The sequence below is a fragment of the Platichthys flesus genome, chromosome 13 (assembly GCF_949316205.1).
Source record: "Platichthys flesus chromosome 13, fPlaFle2.1, whole genome shotgun sequence".
Taxonomy (NCBI): domain Eukaryota; kingdom Metazoa; phylum Chordata; class Actinopteri; order Pleuronectiformes; family Pleuronectidae; genus Platichthys; species Platichthys flesus.
This window is the reverse complement of record NC_084957.1, coordinates 23,881,246-23,900,545: the sequence shown is the minus strand read 5'-3', so window position 1 is coordinate 23,900,545 and position 19,300 is coordinate 23,881,246. Positions and strand designations below refer to the sequence as shown.

Sequence of the window (19,300 nt, the reverse complement as noted above, 5' to 3'; positions counted from 1 at the left end):
TTGGTTTAAACTTTTTTTAACAAGGTAAAATAACGTAATTTTATCCTATTGCCTGACAAACGTCTTTTATAATTACAATTATGCAGTCCGAAGAAGACTGTAGTTTCGTTTGTTGATGATTTTATTGCTGATACTCTCCCTGTGCTTTTTATTAACAGGAAAAATGGATACTTGATTATTCATCTATTTTTAGTATCAGCACTTGGCCTGTTCTTGGTTCACAGGAAAAAGGGAAACTTGAATTTAAATTTTTTAAATTTTTTTTATTAGCATTTGCCTGTCCTTGGTTTCAAATCAACAATAACTTGATTTTTCTTTGCTTTTGTGTCAACAGTACCCTTATATGCAGCAAAGTTTATTAAAATATTTTTTTTATGGATGAATTAACGATCTTTATTCGTTACTTCCTGACATGAATTTGTTTCATTCATAATCGATGACAAATCGGCTATCAGAATAGTTGTTAGTTGCAGCCCTAGTGTGAAAGGTGAGGTGTATCTTGACGGCGGATGGGAGCTTGAAGCAAACTTTGACTGGGTTGAAGACCTTCTCTATCTCCTAAGGGCTCACAAATCAGGGGGCAACTTGATTGATTCTACCTGGAATGGAAGGTCCCGGGAGAACAGCCAAACTTTATGTCCTAGCGTGTATGTGGAAGCACGTCTGTCGGCCTGAATCTTCGCTGTTGTTCTGTAGCAGGGAGCCCTCCCCAGATGCATGGGCTCCTCAGTGGGTTTGGCTGAGGTAGCGCAGGGTACTGGATCAGGTGATTGTGAACAGGGTGGTGATCTAGAGAGTGAGGTGACATCCTTTCTCGTGCTTTCTCTCTCTAATGGGATTGTCAAGTCTAATGGCTAAGAAAATCTATCTATGGATTCAGTGTCATCCTTGATAGCTAGCTCATCTTTAATATTTTCTGCTGTGAGCTGGTGGAAGTGTGATGTGGGATTTGCAGGCCAGTCTACATCGGGTCCGGGGGCGCCTTGGTATCAGTTGGCTACAAAGTAGGTGAACCAACAACATCTTTGACGCCACAGAAAGGTCTTCCCGCTAGCTCTGGTTGAAGAAGGGGGGTCACCTGGGTGAGAGCATCTGATGTCAAGACCCCAAAAAAATGATGAACCCAGGCTCTTCACTGACACTGTGTTCAGCTTGCAGATATCTGTTGAAAACAATTCAATGTAGGGCTTGGCGATATGATCTAAAATGAATATTACGATATTTTTAGACTATGTCGTGAATACATGATATATCAAGATATTTTGACCCCCCCCATCACTTTAAAAATTATTAAAAGTCCACAGGAAGCTGCTAAGCTAGCGGACTTTAGCATTTCTGACGGTAAATGTTGGGCTTTCTGATCATTGAGCAGCTGTGGATCATAGAGGAAACTATGTTTGTTTCCTCTGTTCTTTGACCAAGCTGCTAACCACTGCTTCATTTGAATGAAGCTCATGTTCATCATTTGTAAACTGATTTGTTCGCTTCAGCATTCACAAAGAATATGTCAGTTAATAACCGCCTCTGACCTCTGAACAGAAATACGCATGCGCTAAGGAGAGTTTTCTGGATGGGCGGGCAGTGAGCAGTCTGCTGTGAGAGGGGCATGAGAAGAGAGAAGCGAAGCGCAAAGACAATTTCATGCTGACGGCTCAAAACATTTACGTGACAATTTATACTCATATTGTCGTATCGCACATGGTGCAAGCCGCGATACATAGAGTATATTTTATATATCGCCCACCCCTAATAAAAGTGTTAGTTCCACAGCATCCAGGGGCAGATTATTGTCCTTTTTATCCCAATCAACATATACAGTAAGGTATCACATATATGATCAGTTCTGACAAGCTTAGAGTCAAATTTGGTTAATTTCTGAGAAGGTTGAATTCTTGGAAATTGTGGTAGCAAAATGTGGTGCTAGACACTTAAATACGTCAATTAAGGCATAAATTGGCATAAAGGAGGTTTATTGAGTATTTTTCGCTTACCAGTTTTTTTGCCAAACTGTGCAGCAGCAGTAGTGGTGACACTACATATATCTAATTTCCACTGGGAGTGTGGGGGTATTACTCTGAGCTTGTTAAAATCCTTGTTTTGTTTCCCTATCTTTTCCTGTTTTAATGTCATGTCCTCTTGAGGCTTTATATTTATGGACACATACAGAACCCTTAGTGTCCACCTGCAGACCTGTAGAGCAGATCTTTAAAAGTATGTTTTGTTTTGTTATTTAGGTGTATGGATTTTTTTTCACAGCTAACAGAAGTTGCTCAACTTATTGATGTGCAAAATATGAAAAGTTTCATAACCAGCTGTTAAATCATGGGGGACCTTGATGTTTTCTCTCTTGTTTTATTGTTAGATGTCCTTCTGCACATATAACGTATTCCACCATGGAAAAGGAGATATGCAACATACTTTTCATTGGTTCATTGCTGGAGTGACTGTACAAACACACAAACCCATACTGAAGCAGCTTTTTTAACCCATCTACACATTATTTATCTTAAAGTATCAGCTCTCAACCAGTGAGGGTAGATTTAATTTTAGTAGGTTTGTGCCCTCCCTGTCAAATTTTTAAACCACAGCATTATTTACAGTACTTGACGTATGACAGGAGGACAGATTAGGCGATGCTAATGAGTAGATTCACAGTATGTGTTCACACTGCAGGACACATGCTTCTTCATGTCATGCAGCTTGGAACCTGCTGTCAACCATCTGTTGCTTTGCGGTTATGGGCTTTTACAACATAAATAATCGATACTTTACTTGTGCTAGTAGTTTCAGTCAGCGTCCCGGAAGAAACACTCAGTTTTGTCCACGGATGAAGAGAAGTATTTGAGAAATATTTATTTCTGTAGTGATAATGGCTTCATGAAATCTGGTTAATGTAAGCTTCTTATGTTGGACTTTTGTAGTTAGACGCAAGGAAAATAAAATAGAACCAAAGTTGACATATTTCCAAAAGGCAACAAGTTCTTGTGGTTATAATTTATGGTGTGTAGGAGGAGAAGACTCTAGATATTCTACATCCACAATAATATTTTTTATTTTTTTAATGCTACCTCTTTCCCTCACTTACTCCCTCACTCCCTCACTCACCAGCCATATATCCCAGTCAAACTATGCTTTATTCAGTTGTTTCTGCTGTCAACAATACAATATCTTCGTACATGTGGTTGTATTCACTAAAGTCCCTCAGCCTTTTGAGCAGTTTGTGTTACAGGCAAAAAATCACATCCTACACAGCCATGCAGGCTCTCAGACCCTCACTGCTGAACAATGGAATGTGGAAACCTCCCATTGAACAGACAGTACGGAGAGGAGAAGCAGTGATAAAGGTCTGCCATCTTTCACCTGCTCACCTGTTAGATAATAGTTAAATGGTAGATGGTTTTGTATTTATATAACGTTTTTTAGTCTTGATGACCACTCAAAGAGCTTTACAGTACAGTTTTACATTCATCCATTTACACACACATTCATACAGTGCATCTATTCACAGCACTTTGTTATTCTATGGGGGGGACATTCGGGTTTCAACATCTTGCCCAAGGACACTTCAGCATGCAGATGGGTCAGACTGGGGATCGAACTGCCGAACTTCAGGTTGGAGGACGATCACTATACCCCTCAGACACAGCCGCCCAAGATAAACTAAATTCAGTCTTTTTAAGTGCAATCTATATTAATTTAATAAAATCTTACCATAAGCTGTTATTGGATTGTGAGAAGTTACTTTTTATTTTAAGTCCAATCCTTTGTTTTCAAAGGTTTTCTTATTCAGTTTGACAAGTATAACAGTAGTGATGTAATTAATGAAGTTATTAAAGGAGTGATGGAAACAAGTGATATTCTGTTACGAGACAGCAAATAAAGATATTTCACAATGTGCATTTGATCAAATTACAATCATGTTTCTGTCAAATCACCAGAGATATTGGTCAGTTGTAAATTGTAACCTATACTGACCAATGTTTTATAGGTTAAAAACATGTGGTCCTCCATGCTGCCGTTTTTGATGAAGCCTACACTACAGTCAGGGCTAAAAAAAGTATGTAAACTCTATAAACTGTAATGTAATATATTAGATCTGTATTGCCTCAAAGAGTCATTTTTGAGGGGATAATGAATAGAGGTCTTGATGGGAAGGAAGGAAAGAAGAATGGGTTACATTCCAAACAGTGTTTTTCTCCGGGGCTGGCCAGAGAGGTCGGAGCAGGGGATGAGGAAGAGGGAGTTACAGAGGAAGAGGCAAGTTTAAAGGGCAAGGATGAGGACAGCAACAGAGACAAAATGACGGATGTTGGGTCTGTGGAGACACAGACCACTGGACTCGAGATTGCCCAAAACATAATGTAAAACAATGACTAGCACCTAATAAGAAAAGGGGAAGTGAAGGAGAGGATAGTGGAGAAATACTACTCGACTTAACTGAGGCATATATGTCTTATTCAAACAGACCTCAGATAACATTATGGATAGAAAATGCCCCAGTGATCTTTATAGCGGATTCAGGAGCATGCAACTAGGGATAGGGGTGTTACCTAATAGCAAAGGAGGAATGTCAGTGAGACGAGTGTGAAACGGTGATTCTTCCCTACTCATCTATCAAGCAAAGTAGGTTCCTAAATATCATTGGTCACTCGATTTGGCCTCCGCAGAACCTAGTCCTTTGACTCAAAGTTTAGTTGACAAAGCTAGACAACATTGTGGAAAAAACCATCGCAGATGCTCGCAAAGGATCTGCATGTCACCATACGCCACATACAACAACCTGGCCCTGATGACCTTTATGACAAAGCATTTCACAAGCTCCCAACCCAGCATGTGACCCTTAACTATATGTATTTCAAAGAAGACACCACGTTTTGTACAGTAGTTTTGACTAAAGAGGCAAAAACCCTCCAAAAGACTTACATTTTAAAGGTAGAACAGTGCAGAGAAATGATGAGTCTGACTGGACGCAAGACCCTACAAAAGGGTGTCACTGCAATGGGTTGCAAGAACCACTCCACAGACACACTTAACAGAAGACACAGAAACATGAGACATGCTGTTAACGGAGGAGGAAGAGAAAGAGCTAACAGGGATCCCAAAATGCCTATGGACAACAGGATCCACAGATGTGGGCACATTAACAGATTGTCCACCAGTTCAAATTAGACCAAAAGGAGAGTATCAACCGCGCATAAAACAATACGCTCTAAAACAAGATGCAATAGACGGGATCCGCCCCGTAATAACAGCATATTTAAAAGCACGAGTTCTAATACCTTGTCATGAATCACCGTGTAATACTCCAATATTTCCAGTCAAGAAAGCAGCACCATCCACGAAATGGAGGATGGTACAAGATTTAAAAGGAGTAAATGCTGCAGTGATACAAAGAGCACCCAATGTTCCTGATCCACACACACTGCTAAACAGTATTTGACCACAAGCTAAAGTATTCTCAGTAATAGATCTAAGTAATGCATTTTTCTCTATTCCCCTACATGAAGATAGTAGGTATTGGTTTGCATTTACGTTTGATGGGAAAAGATATACATATACCAGGTTACCTCAAGGGTATGCAGAAAGCCCAACAATCTTTGCAGCTGCTATCAGTAACTGTTTAGCTAAATTTGATCCACCAGCAGGAAGTCATATATTATCTTATGTAGACAATATTCTAGTGACCCATAAACAAGAGAGCAATGTGTACAATACACAACGGCCCTATTAACACATCTGGCAAATACAGGAAATAAGGTTGGCAAAGACAAACTGCAGTTTTGCAAAACTGAGGTAAAATATCTAGTTCACATGTTGACGGCAGAAGGCAGAAAAATCATTGAAAATAGGAAAGTTGTTATTCTGGCTGCACCCAAACCTAAAAAACAAAAATCAGATGATGTCATTTCTAGGGCTAACAAATTACCATAGATCATGGGTGTGTAATTATGCAGAAATAACTGCGCCTCTGCAACAACTGATGTATGACACACAATTACGCATGCGCGATAACCTCGAGTGGAGTGAGAAAGCAGAAGTTGCGTTTTGCAACTTATCTAAAACAGACACTAGAAGGAACCGCTGTGCTAGCACTTCCTGATTATGATAAACCGTTTTCTCAAACAGTAGATTGCAGGCATGGCTTCATGACATCTGTATTGACTCAGATACACAGTATTAAAAGCAGGCCAGTAGCGTTCTACCTCTCTAAGTTAGACCCCGAGCCACCCCCACCTGCGTCCAAGCTGTATCGCTGCTTCTATGGCTGTCCATGCTTTAGCTGAAGTAGCTCTGTTCCATCCACTCACGCTACTGGTCCCTCATGCTGTTTCAGTGCTACTCTTACAAATCAAAATTATATTTCTGTCACCAGCAATACATTTAACTTGCATGGCCACACTGATATCACAACCACATGTAGATATTCAGAGATGCACAACTTTAAATCGGTGTGGGCGGTAGTCATTCAGGCAGAGGATTTTAGTTTTCTTGGGAACAGGGACAATGATGGTCTTCTTAAAACATGCAGGGACTACAGAGTGGAGCTGTGACAGTTTGAAGATGTCTGTGAAAACATCTGCCAGCTGATCTGCACACACGTTGAGAGCTCCGCTGGGGATCCCATCAGGTCCAGGTGCCTTGCGGGTGTTGAACCGGTTAAGGGATCTCCAGACGTCTGCCCTGAATATGACGGGGGGGCAGTGGTCCTCCTGGGACTCTTCGATCTCCACAGCCGGAGGGCTGCTCTCAAAGTGTGCATAAAAAGCGTTCAGATCCTCTGGGAGAGATGCAGACACAACATCAGTCCTCTTGGTCTTGGCTTTGTAGTCTGTGATGGTTCTCAGTCCGGCCACATGTTCCTAGTATTGGAGCCCTTGTAATGGAACTCTACTTTGTCCCTGTAGAGTCTCTTAGCACTGCTTATAGCACTCTTGAGTGCGTAGCTGGATTTCCTGTATTCCTCCAGATCCCCTGAGATGTAGGCAGCAGTCCGTGCTTTGAGTTTAGCATGGACGTCACCATTAATCCAGGGCTTCTGGTTAGGAAATCTTTGTACTAAATCCTGGGTACGACGTCATTGATGCATTTGCTGATGTAGCAGATGACCGCGTCTGTGTACGTGTTGATGTCATCATCCTGGAACACGCACCACTCCGTTGTGCTGAAGCAGTCGTGAAGAGCTGAGTCTGACACCGCTGAATGGTCCGAGTCACCGGTCTGTCACGCTTGAGTTTCTGCCTATTGGAAGGCAGCAGCAGATCTGAGACGTGATCTGATTTGCCGAATGGGGGGAGGGGGAGGGCCTTATACGCACCCCGGAAGGGAGTGTAAACATGGTCCAGTGTGTTTGCTCCATGCGTCGGACAGCTGAAGTGCTGGTAGTATCTCGGCAGGACTTTTCTCATCTTGGCTTTGTTAAAATCCCCGGCCACAATAAACGCAGCCTCGGGCCAGGATGTTTCCGTCCTGTCGATCGCCGCATGCAGCTCGTCCAGTGCCTGGTTGGTGTCGGCGTGTGTCGGGATGTACACCGCTGTTATATTGACCAATGTAAACTCCCTCGGGATGTAATAAGGTTGGCATCTGATCATGAGGTGCTCCAGGTCCGGAGTACAGCCCGAAGAAATAATCCTCACATCCGAGCACCACAGATTGTTCACCATGAAGCAGACACCTCCTCCCTTGCTCTTACCTGAGTTTGTTGTCAGGTCCTGAAGGTGTATGGAGACCCCCTCTGCAACAATGGCGCAGTCCGGGATCGAGACAAGTCTCTGTGAAAACCAACACGTTACAAAACTTAATGTCCCATTGAAAAGCCATCCTGCTACGAAGTTCGTCCAGCTTGTTGTCCAGGGACTTGACATTAACCAGAAGAATGCTTGGTAGAGGAGGCCGGTTCTGACGTTTCCTCAGCCGGACCAGGACGCCTGCCCGCCTCCGTGTTCCAGGTACAGCAGGTAAGCCGCGCCATGGGAAGTCTCCTTTGTTTGTTGTTGGTGGCGGTGAAAAAGTGTATTTTACCGTCAACCCGATGGACAGAAGTTGATCTCTATAATATGTGATGATAGGGCTCGCTTTACCGGAGTGCAAAATACAAAATAAAGTAGAATAAATAGAACAAGATAGAAAAAATATAAAAAAGAGCAGAGCTGTGGAAGAGCGCGAGACACGGCAGCCTTCCTCTGCGCTATCCTACACACAATGCGCAGGCTGCAAAATTCACCGCCAGAACACTAGGTGGAGTAATGTCTTTGTATTCCGTCCATGACAGGTTATACAAGTGGTCATACTTTCGGACCTCTTCTGCCAAATTCGTTCTTCTAAATCTTCCGTGGTTTCTGCCGGTATTATGAGGCATGAAACCGGTAATGTGACACCGGAAAGGATGTAGTTAGCGGACCAATCACAGCCTTGCGTGAGGCTTGCGTAGCTTTGTCGTATAGTTAAAAGAATTGGGCAATGCACGCAAGCACACAAGGGACACGCAAGGGTATCTTGAGCATACCCCTTCTTGCATGTTCACGTAATAATATGAAGACTGATTCGTTAAGGTCCGTGATCGCGAAACATATGCACAACACTGTACTGTACAGCCACTGCAGAGGGGCTGAGGAGCCGCGTTCGGCTCAAGAGCCGCGGGTGGCAGACCCCTGTGCGGAAACGAATTTGTATGATGAATTGGACGTTTTTGCGTCTCCTGTGGCAGCGGTGTCCATCCCTTTTAGCTGTCCTCTGGAAACACTTCCGTTGTGTTGTCGCCTCTATTTCCAGCGCGTTTGTCTATTTGCAGCGCGTATGTGTATTTGCAGCGCATTCGTCTATTTGCAGCACGTTTCTGTAATGTGTTGTGTTGTGTTGTGAAATTGATGAAGATGTTCTCTTACTTTGCTTGTGTTTTTTCAACTTGCATGTGTTTTCTTAAGTTGCTGTTCGTTGAGCTCTCAGGGCCACCATAGTTTCTCATAACGGCAAACACAAAAAGTAGGAAGGCCAAGAATACTAATCGTTGTAGCTGATTGGTGTACTTTATATCCATGGCCATGCAGTGTATTAGTACAATGATCCATGTATTATTCTTTGTTGTTTTTTTGATTTTCCAGGGATACACAGGTAAATAAGCATAGAATCCTCTAAAAAGGCCATTCTATAATTGAGTTGAGCTCCTGTTTCCTACTAGCTTCCTGAATTTGTTATGTTCTCTTCCGTGGTTTACTAATATCTAGCAATAGAGAGCATGTCCCTTTACGTTATTCTCATTAAAATATTTGTCAGGGAATTTCAGAGATACATGTATGACTGTGTGTGGGAATACGTTTATGTGCACACAGTATGAACCCGTCTGGAATGTTTAGATAGCTTTTTGTAAGCTGCTCATTGAGTTCGCTTGAATAAAATGATCTCATCCAGATTTCAGCAGGGCCTTCAATGCATCTGGCTGTGCTGGCAAAAAAATGCACAAAGGAGTGGAGTCAAATGAATGTGATAAATGTTTAGATGGCTCCATTTTTCTCTTCCATGTCTCTGCAGTTGTCTATGGATGCAAGCTCTCCCATGTATCCAAGCTGTTTAATGAGTCAATACTCACAGTGGGTCTGTTCAGCCCTTACTTTACCTGCTGATAGATGACTCTGGTCTTAGCCACTGCTCCGTACGGCTTCTTTTGCTTGTTCTGGATTTTACGCGGGGCGACCATTCTTCCTTGCGCTGGAGTAAACAAAGATGAAGAAATCTCCTACCCTGGGAACAATTCTTTTACTACACGTTAGATTATTACGTCAACAGATGATAAACGCTTACACTGACAAAAACACAATAAGCAGTAGCATAACTGTGTGCTAAGTGTCATTTGGTATGTCCCAGTTTCAGACTACAATCTAATTCAAAGAAGACTTTGTCTCACCCTGCCAAAGTAATAAAATTAATTATACTTATAAATGTCAGGATGCAACCAAATTTACTCGATCTGTAAGTGAGGGACGTGTTGCACAACTCTTTTTTGTATTACATGTACAACTACAACGATTATGTATCGGGCTTTGAGTAGTGCCAAAAAACACAGTCTGTACTGTGCTGAACTCTGTATGCAAATTATCTGTTTTTACTGTGTGTTTTATCAATCAATCAATCAAATTTTATTTGTATAGCCCATATTCACAAATTACAATTCATCTCATAGGGCTTTAACAGGGTGTGACATCCTCTGTCCTAACCCTCAGCAAGAGTAAGGAAAAACTAAAAAAAACCCTTTTAACAGGGTAAAAATATGTAGAAACCTCAGAGAGAGCCACATGTGAGGGATCCCTCTCCCAGGACGGACAGAAGTGCAATAGATGCCACGTCCACGTTTTACTGATAAGTTTATATAATTTGTTACCATGTTATCAATGACATTCTGTAATTGGGGTTCATCTGTAATGGACCAGTGGGTACTGCTTGGTGTGGGAGTCAAGTGCTTACATTGGCCATGAGGTGGAGTCTCTGGACAGGTCACTAGTCCATACTTTTTAACTAATTAAAAATAACAGCTAATCAAAAATAACAGTTAATTTAACTAACAGTAAAATATACTGACTGGTCTTACCCCAATGTCCCATCACCTATTTTTGGCCAAGTTTCCATCCTGCTCCTCCACCCTGCCACTCGGAAGGAGTTTGATGTCACACTCAAAGTTGAATGGCCCCTTCATTAAAGTGAATGGTCGCTTCATGCCCTTTCTTCCCTCTCTACAATCACTTTTCAAAAATAATGGTAACTCTGAAGCTTCTTTGGCCACGTTTCCTTTTTTGCTGAATATTTTTAAACTCAGCAGATTCGTTTTTGAGTAATTTAGTACACAAACAAACACAAACATTAACAGACACACACACATGTACCAACACAGACAAATTTATCTCCATACAGTTATCATGAAGGGGAGAACATAGCCATAGAACCCAAATCGAATTTACAGTCGTGTATTTTAATAAAAAGTTGAAATCCTGACCAATAATAGCCATGATGACTAAACAGACACAGCAATGTCACAGCACTAGTAATGCTGTCTGATAAGAACAAAGTGCAAATCAAAAACACCACATCAATGACCAGATACACTGGAGATCAACATCCAAAATGTAAATTAGGTAAATAGACCATCGCTCAGGAAAATAAAAGTGAATTAATGTTTTATTGAAAGACCAGCCAGCCATTCAAGCACATTAGAGACATGATCTAAGGATGTGTTTTTATTTTTTTACAGCACAGGTGCTGACATTTACCAATCCCAGAGCTGCATGCGCGAAACCTTAGTTAACAGCAATGGAGCACTGGCCTGCGGTGGCCTGGGTCCTACTGCTGACCATCATCATGGATCTTCTGAAAAGCTCCCATACCAGAGACTTTACGGAACAAGACATCATATTTCTTCACCATGCGAGTGAGTGTCTTCCTTCAAATAGCATACAAAATGTTACTGCAGTGTTACACTCACATTGGCCAAAACATGTAATGTCTCTCTAGTACATTAACATGTAATGTCTCTCTAGTACATGAGGTTGAGCACGACGAACATCCAGCTACAGTCACCTGACACAAACAATCATAGATCATGTACAAACACTCACTAAAAAACTGAATAAGAAAAAATATTAGGGAAGAGGAAAACAGAACATCATAGAGTAAGTGGGAGAGATGGACCACTACCTAATAAAGGTGTTAATAACCAAGTATTTAAATCAGCCAACATTGTACTCACGATCCACCATTATGATCAAAATCTACCATCACAGTCACGATCCAGGATCTTGGAAAGAAGTCAAGTCAGAAACCTCATGTATTGATCAGACATAATTAAAATGGAAGGTTTTAAAGGGATAGTTTACCGAAATATGTAAATGCACTCATTATCTACTCACCACTATGACGAGTACTGCCCACCTGGTAAGACTCCTGGCAAAACATCTTTATTCATGTAAAAAGTCCTTGAAAGAAACACTTTTGGAGTCCTTCATATTGCTCCTGTGTTGTCATCCAAGTGTCTGTAAGCCCCGCCTTTCAAATTCTCGAAACAGCGTCATTTACACCATGTTTTTAGCCTAAATGTTCTCTGATATCCTCCTCCCTTCATGTTTGCACGCAAATGCTGAGCACAAGCTCTCGCCCCAGGGTATGTGCGAGTAGCATGGTAGCATCCCTACTTGTGCTAGCATCATTACTTTCAGGAGCTGACTTTCATTGATTTCATGATGTTGGGGTGATTTTCCAATATGCTAAGCCTCCCCTCCAACACTGCCAATTAATGTTTAATGATTGAGGCAGAGGAAAAAACAAACTTCACAAAGCAAGACACAGCAGCACAACAACAGAATGACCAGACAGACAGTATATTTAGTGAGATGTTCCATGGTTGGATTAGATTGTATGGTTTTGGCTTTTCACAGGTCCTCCTTTTCCTGGTGGATTCAAGTGCTTCACCTGTGAAGATTCACAAGATAACTTTGAGTGCAATCGTTGGGCACCAGACAAGTACTGCCCACCTGGTAAGACTCCTGGCAAAACATCGTTATTCATGTAAAAAGTCCTTGAAAGATTTGAAATGACCGTCACATTACAGTACCCTTGCAATACACAAACAAATATCACCAAATGCATTTGCAAAAATATGTTCAGAGCTAAAGCAGCTGCACCTTTCATGGTAAGGAAAATAATTTGAAACTTAGTCACTATAGCCTATATCATAAAGATACAAACATAAAACAGTAACATTAAATAAAGAGGGAAACTAAGGGGATAAAAGTGAATTAATTAATAAAAAAAAAACATGTTTAATGCATTATATACCCATGTGCTTTTTTTGTTTAATTATTGTCTGCATATACACACTCATGCACACATATAAACACATCAACATATCAAGTCAGTGTTGGTCCAGAAGGAGTTGGAAGTTGAGAAGAAAAATGCTATTTAAAGCCGTGTTTGTGATGATCTGATTGTTTAGTAGTTTGAACATTGACCAATGTCTATTGTTTCGAATTTAACATGCATGAGGTTAGCAGCTCAGCAACCATGTATGGTGATTTACACCACTTAGAACTGAACCAGCTTTATAGGACACAGGCCCCAGGTGATACAAAAACTAAAACTCATACTGTCCCAATGGGTTTACTTTAGTCTGTGTACAGCGGCCTTCAGTGATCATAACCACAGTAGGTCAACCATAGTGCGCTACTGCTCTTTCTAATATCACCTGGTTTCACTCATTAAAATTACTTAATCTTTGCAAAGTATGATTATTTGTTATATATTTTCCGTATATATAGTAGGCACTGGTACAAGTGCTGCAATTATTTTGCCACTGTTTGTGCTTGGGTTCTAATGTTTTTCAGAAGCCACATATTGCTACACCTGACACTCAATAGATTGGGAAGGCAGTAGTGTGTCAGTGACCAAACGCTGTGTGGTTCTGGAGGACTGTCTTTCCACAGGATGTACTGAAAGGGATCATGAAGGAAAACAGGTGGGGAAGTGTTGAAAAAATGTGTGTGTGTTTGTGTATGGGGGAGCGTGGCCTAGGGGATAGAGCGGGTGCTCTGCAACAAGAAGGTTGCCGGTTCAAATCCCACTCTTTCCCATCTGCATGCCCAAGTGTCCTTGGCAAGATACTGAACCCCTAAAATGGCCCCTCATAAATGCTGAGTGTTTAAAAAATGTAAGTCGCTTTGTAATGGCCCCTCATAAATGCTGAGTGTTCTAAAAATGTAAGGTGCATTGGACAAAAGTGTCAGCTAAATGACATGTAATGTAATGGTCCAGGTGTTACTCATGTTGTGGGGTATTACTCTTACTAAACAACCACTACTACAAACTATTCACATTATGATGGCTTGTCTTCCTTATGGACCAGAAATCCAGTCCCCATCGGTAAGGCATGATATTTCCCGTGTTTTCAGATAATTACATGTTGCACTTGAATAAACCAGTTTATAGCAGCAATGTTACTGAACTGCTCCTCTAATAACGAAGGCTCCTGGCAGGGTTTCATGCAGACCACTGCTTGTCAAAACCTAGTCTGCTATGCTTTCATTTTAATCCTGTCTCTGTTCCGTCATTGCAGATCCAGTTACTCCCACAAGCCTCTCCTCATCTCATTCCCTTAACCCGAGTCTCCCCACGCACGCACTCACCTGCCCTCCATTCCCTCATTAGTTCCTCTGTGTATTTATATCGGTTAGTTGCATTCACTAGCCGCCAGATTATCTAATGTGTTCCTGCCTAACTCTCCAGGATTCAGTTCCTTTATAGTCTGCCTGCCTGTTCCTGACCTGATTACTACCCCTTTCAGATATTAGATTCCCTTTTGCCTGCCCCTTCGGATTTGTTTGCTGTACGGACTGATAATCCTGGAGTTCCCCCCTGACTGTCTTTTTGATCTCTGGTTAAGATTGTCTGCTGTCATGCTCTTGGTTTCAATTCTGTTTGTAGTCTTCACACTGCTAGTAGCCTGAAGCTTTTAATTTATCTTTGAAATAACTCTGAGCATCCAAGCTTTTCAATTTGACCCTATAGCATTGGTTTATTTAAGATCTCAACAATGTTATTACAATGACATCCCATGCAAAATGTTTTGTCGCTTCTTGAAGGGCTGTACCAATCTGAAGGGAAGATTTCAACCACTATGCCTTGTGACTCAGTTTCAAGGGGCATGATAACCACTCAAAAACAAGGGGTAGGGTTAGGGAGAAGGGGGAAATGGGTTTGGGTGTTATGTTGAAGTTAGGCAAGTAGTATCTATGATTGGTACTAGATTGAAATTTTTCTAAAGTTTATAAAGGAAATATGAATGCCTTGATAAAGTTTATGTATGTGTCACAAAGCCCCTCCCTGACTTTTTCACTCATCAGCACTTTTTATTTTTCTCAAATGGTATTTGAAATCTGACAATGGTCTTCAAAAAGGATCCTGACTGCTGTTTAGATTGTGCTGGGACATAAGGCAGTGCATTATCATTGTTGAACTTTATTATTTTATCCTATACCAAAGAACATTTACCACAGCATGAGGTTGTAATTGAAGGAAACACTATCACTGATTGTATGATATCACTTTTTTCAGTATAAATTCTACAGAATATAAATTAGATTAACATGGTTTGCCAAAAACTACATATGTTTTAAAGGCATACAGAACTTGGCAGCTTCAATACTTTCACACACTGAATAACTGTTCTGCTTTGATTTAGTTTTCCCATTATACATGAGGTAGTAACAGTTGTGTCCATCATCACACAAACCTATACACCTAATCAACTCTATGTACATATGAGCATCGTGTTTTGCCTTTTTAGACACAAACTCCAGAGTATTAGGTTGAGAGTTTGCCTTTCACACAGGAGCAGGCAGCAGGAGATTTTCCACTCAGACGTGTTCACAACAACATAGAAATCTCTGTCGCGTTCAGGTGAGGGGTGATGCCGCATGGGGGGGGGGGGGGGTATAACGCATTCATTCCCTTAGTGGAGATTTGATGTTTTTTCTATGTCGCGTCTCTCGTGTGTCACCAACATGTCCACATGCTTGCGTTGAATCCTGCTGAGGATCTCCATGTTCTCACATGTACTCATTCTGACATTCTCTCAACTTTTACAAGGGAGCTTGCTGGAGCCTCTCACTCAGACATTTGCGTTCTCCAAAGAATGGGGGGGGGGGGGGTTATAAATACAATTGTATACAAACACAGGACTTTTTTAAAAGAAAGAAAACAAGCATTTAATTGATATACAGACATTTTATATCCAACCTTGCTATTATCATTGGAGCGTTAACTTAAAGTGAAAAATACAAAACAGCAGGTTTATTCCCTGTGCTGCAAGGTAACACTTCAGGTCCAGGTACTGGTAGGAGTCCAGGTATGGGGATTATGATGAGAGCTCATTCAGTAATAGGATTTTTACAACTATTGCCTCCCTTGCATTTGCTGCTGTTGATAATAGGCTCTTTGTATATGTTTTCTTGCATTTGTTGAGGTGCAAGTGGTCCTCTCAAGTCCATCTTCAGGACATTACTATCGAACGCAGCAATGTGCGGGTCGTCAAATGTCTCCATGTCTGTTTATGGTTAGAAACATTTGACCAAGAATGTTTCCGCCATTTGTATTGCACTCTCTGTTAGCTGTGGACAGTTGATATTAAGAATCAGAGAAGAGTTATCTGGTTTTTGCTGGTTGTATCACACCCAGTCAGCACATGTAGTGGGAGGCACTGTGTGAGCTTGTCTCCCAGTGCTTCGCAGATATCATGAAGTGGTAAAATTGATCTTTTCACTCCTGAGTTGCGGATAAGCCAGAGCTCTTGGAGGCCAAGACTTCTCCAATTGACTGTTATGTGGTATAATAGGCACACAAAGACACCTGTGTCACCTGATTACAGTGTCAGTGATGTAGATCCTGTACGGTGACTTAAAATGTCCTGCACATGGAACATCATCTTGTCATCAGCTTCCTCGTGTTTGCAGTTGAGCCGAGGGAATGGAGTAGCACTCGCCGCTGACACAATCCATGCCTGTGGTGATAAGGTATAGTGGTTTGGTGCCTTTGTAATTGGTGGTCAGCCACTCAACATATAATGCTTGCATATAAATTCTTGAGAAGGCTGTATTTGATCAAATACAGGTATACTTCTCAGTAAATAATCTGTTAACAAAGTACCAGCATGCTTAGAGAAAGGGACATTCCACATGCACAGCACTGACGCAAATGTCAGATGACTGGTACAGAGAACAAGACAATATAATGCTATCTGGAGCAGTCCTTCTGGATTTTACAGCAGCATTTGGTCTCATTGAACATAAGCTTCTTTTCTGGAAAAACTGGTGTGCTATGGCTTTAAACCATCTGCAGCTACCTGGATGGGAAGTTATCTATTAAATAGATCGCAGACAGTCTTCTTTAATGGAAGTCTCTCGGACCGTGTGCTGGTGGAAAGTGGAATTCCACAGGGAAGCTGTCTAGGCCCACTAATGTACTCTATCTTCACTAATGATTTACCTCAAGTTTTAAGAAGTCCAAATCTAAGTATGTACGCAGACAACACTACTGTATATGCATCAGCAAAAACAGCAGAAGAACTGACAGTTATCCTAAACAGGGAGCTAAGTTCCATTGGAAAGTGGGTCCTTGAAAACAAGATGGTTCTCAACTTAGCTAAAACAAAAAGCATCATCTTCGGGTCTAATCATTCTCTTAGAGCAGAGCCAGAGCTTAGACTGCATAGATGGAACATCCATCAAACAAGTAAAGGTAACCAAGCTATTGGGAGTCACCCTAGATGATAAACTCTCCTGGTCAAAGCATATTGACACTATTGTCAATAAATGGGCAAAGCATTAGCAGTAGTCAGACAAGGCAGAAATCATCTTACACCTGATCTAGGAATACTGAAAGTTAGCTCTCTTGTTCTGTTACAGCCGGATTATTGCCAGATAGTATAGGCCACCAAAAAATACCTGAATAGATTACAGCTAGTACAGAACAAGGCTGCACGCTTTGCTCTTCAGTGTCCTTACAGAACCAGCATACAGATGTTGTGCAATAGTAGGAGTAGAATTGACGTTGGCTAATTATTAATAATCATGAAATATGATTAAAATAACAATTATTTCTTAAAAATAATCAAAAAATGATAAAGCTATTAATTAAGAATAGTAACACATTTAATTAGAAATGATACGGTTATCCATTAATAATAGTTAAAATAATTAATGAAAACAATAAAATTATCAATTAAGAATAATACAAATCTGTAATCATTGCTTATTGTCGCGGGGCACCACCCTGGTTACAGGGACCAACAATTCAATCTTTAAATATCAGTCTCAATGATATAGGTTATATTAATAATCTCAATATTTAGTATTAATGATTATATAATAAACAATGAAGGGTTTTAAGTTCGAACACAGGCTATAGTAATCCAGCTGTATACACATACATATGCACAAATAATCACAGAAATACAAATACTTTAATTACACAAGTATTTATTAAAAAAGGGAAATAAAGTTAATGTTATTTCAATGATTCTTCATTTAACAAACTCCAATATTTCAAAGATGGTAACAACAGCAGCAGCACTTATCACAATTGTCACACATGTAATACGGAGTATCTATGTGTGTGTGTGGTCGTGTGTGTCTGCCTTTCTGTGTGTGTGTGTGTGTGTGTGTGTGTGTGTGTGTGTGTAAGAAAGAAAAAGGGGAGTGGCTATGGCGTAATGACGTGGTGACGTCCTCTGGCCGAATTCAAGGTGATGTTACATTCACATTCACTTTCAAGATGGAGGTTACCTTAGTGAAGCCACGTTGCGAAAAGCAAAATGGCTGCCGGTCACTGACCTTAACAAAGGGGATCTTTAAGACAAAGAGATTTCTTATCTCGTGGTTTTGGCGCCGAATGGCGTCGAGATGTATAAATGCTCGTTAAATCTAGATTTCTCCATGTAACATGAAATGTATAAATGTAGGTCGGGACGTGTGTAAAAACAGGTTTAGGAGAGAGAGAGAGAGAGAGAGAGAGAGAGAGAGAGAGAGAGAGAGAGAGAGAGAGAGAGAGAGAGAGAGAGATCAGGAAAGCTCTCAAAACATCGTCAGAGATAAACTTCCAGCGAAGCAGACCAGTTACGTGAGATTTATCTTTTAACAGATGTAAACCTCCGCACAATATCTCTGACGGTAACACGCAAAAAGGAAGCGCCGGCTCTGTACCGCGCTCTTCTCAAAAACACAGTAAACAAAGGAACCGGATGTGTCGTCTCGGCCCGCCGTGTAGCACGGCTAAAAACAGATCAGCGATCTACAAACAAAAATACAATCAAACAAATGACACGCTAAGTATTTAAACTAGTCTCTGCCCAGACAATAAAGCCTCTTACTGTGACCTCCAAGGTGTTGCTTGCGCGTGGGGCGCGGATTTCCCGGAAGTCCAGTGAATCTGTCGTTAAACTTCAGGATGCGTGCGAACGGGCGGATTCCTGGAAAACAAATCAGTGTCCTGGCCTCTTAAGCGGTGCTCCGGTGGGTCTCGTGGTTGCAACGGAGGTCAGCGCTGGACCGAAAAGAGCGAAGTCTCTTGCTCTTGGAACGAATATCGGCTTCGTCTCTTCTGCAGGGATGAGCAGCGGTTGACGCAGCTGTGGATTTGGAAAGAAAGTCTCTGAGCTCGGCCAGCGAGCGAGTGAGTTCCTGTGCACGGCCTTTTCAAGTTAAAAACTAAAGTAGTCTTTATCAAAGTAAGATCAAACTTAAGAAAAAAGAAAATAAAACAAACGTTT

At 41.2% G+C, this 19,300-nt stretch overlaps 1 protein-coding gene across 1 annotated transcript; it reads left to right on the top strand.

Moving 5' to 3' along the window:
• Positions 1 to 11,298: 11,298 nt before the first annotated feature.
• Positions 11,299 to 14,135, top strand: LOC133967137 (ly6/PLAUR domain-containing protein 6-like). Its single transcript, XM_062402378.1, is given in 5 exon segments — positions 11,299 to 11,416; positions 12,420 to 12,518; positions 13,365 to 13,495; positions 13,883 to 13,899; positions 14,093 to 14,135. Coding segments are annotated over 5 exon segments (408 nt in total).
• The last annotated feature ends 5,165 nt before the right edge of the window (positions 14,136 to 19,300 follow it).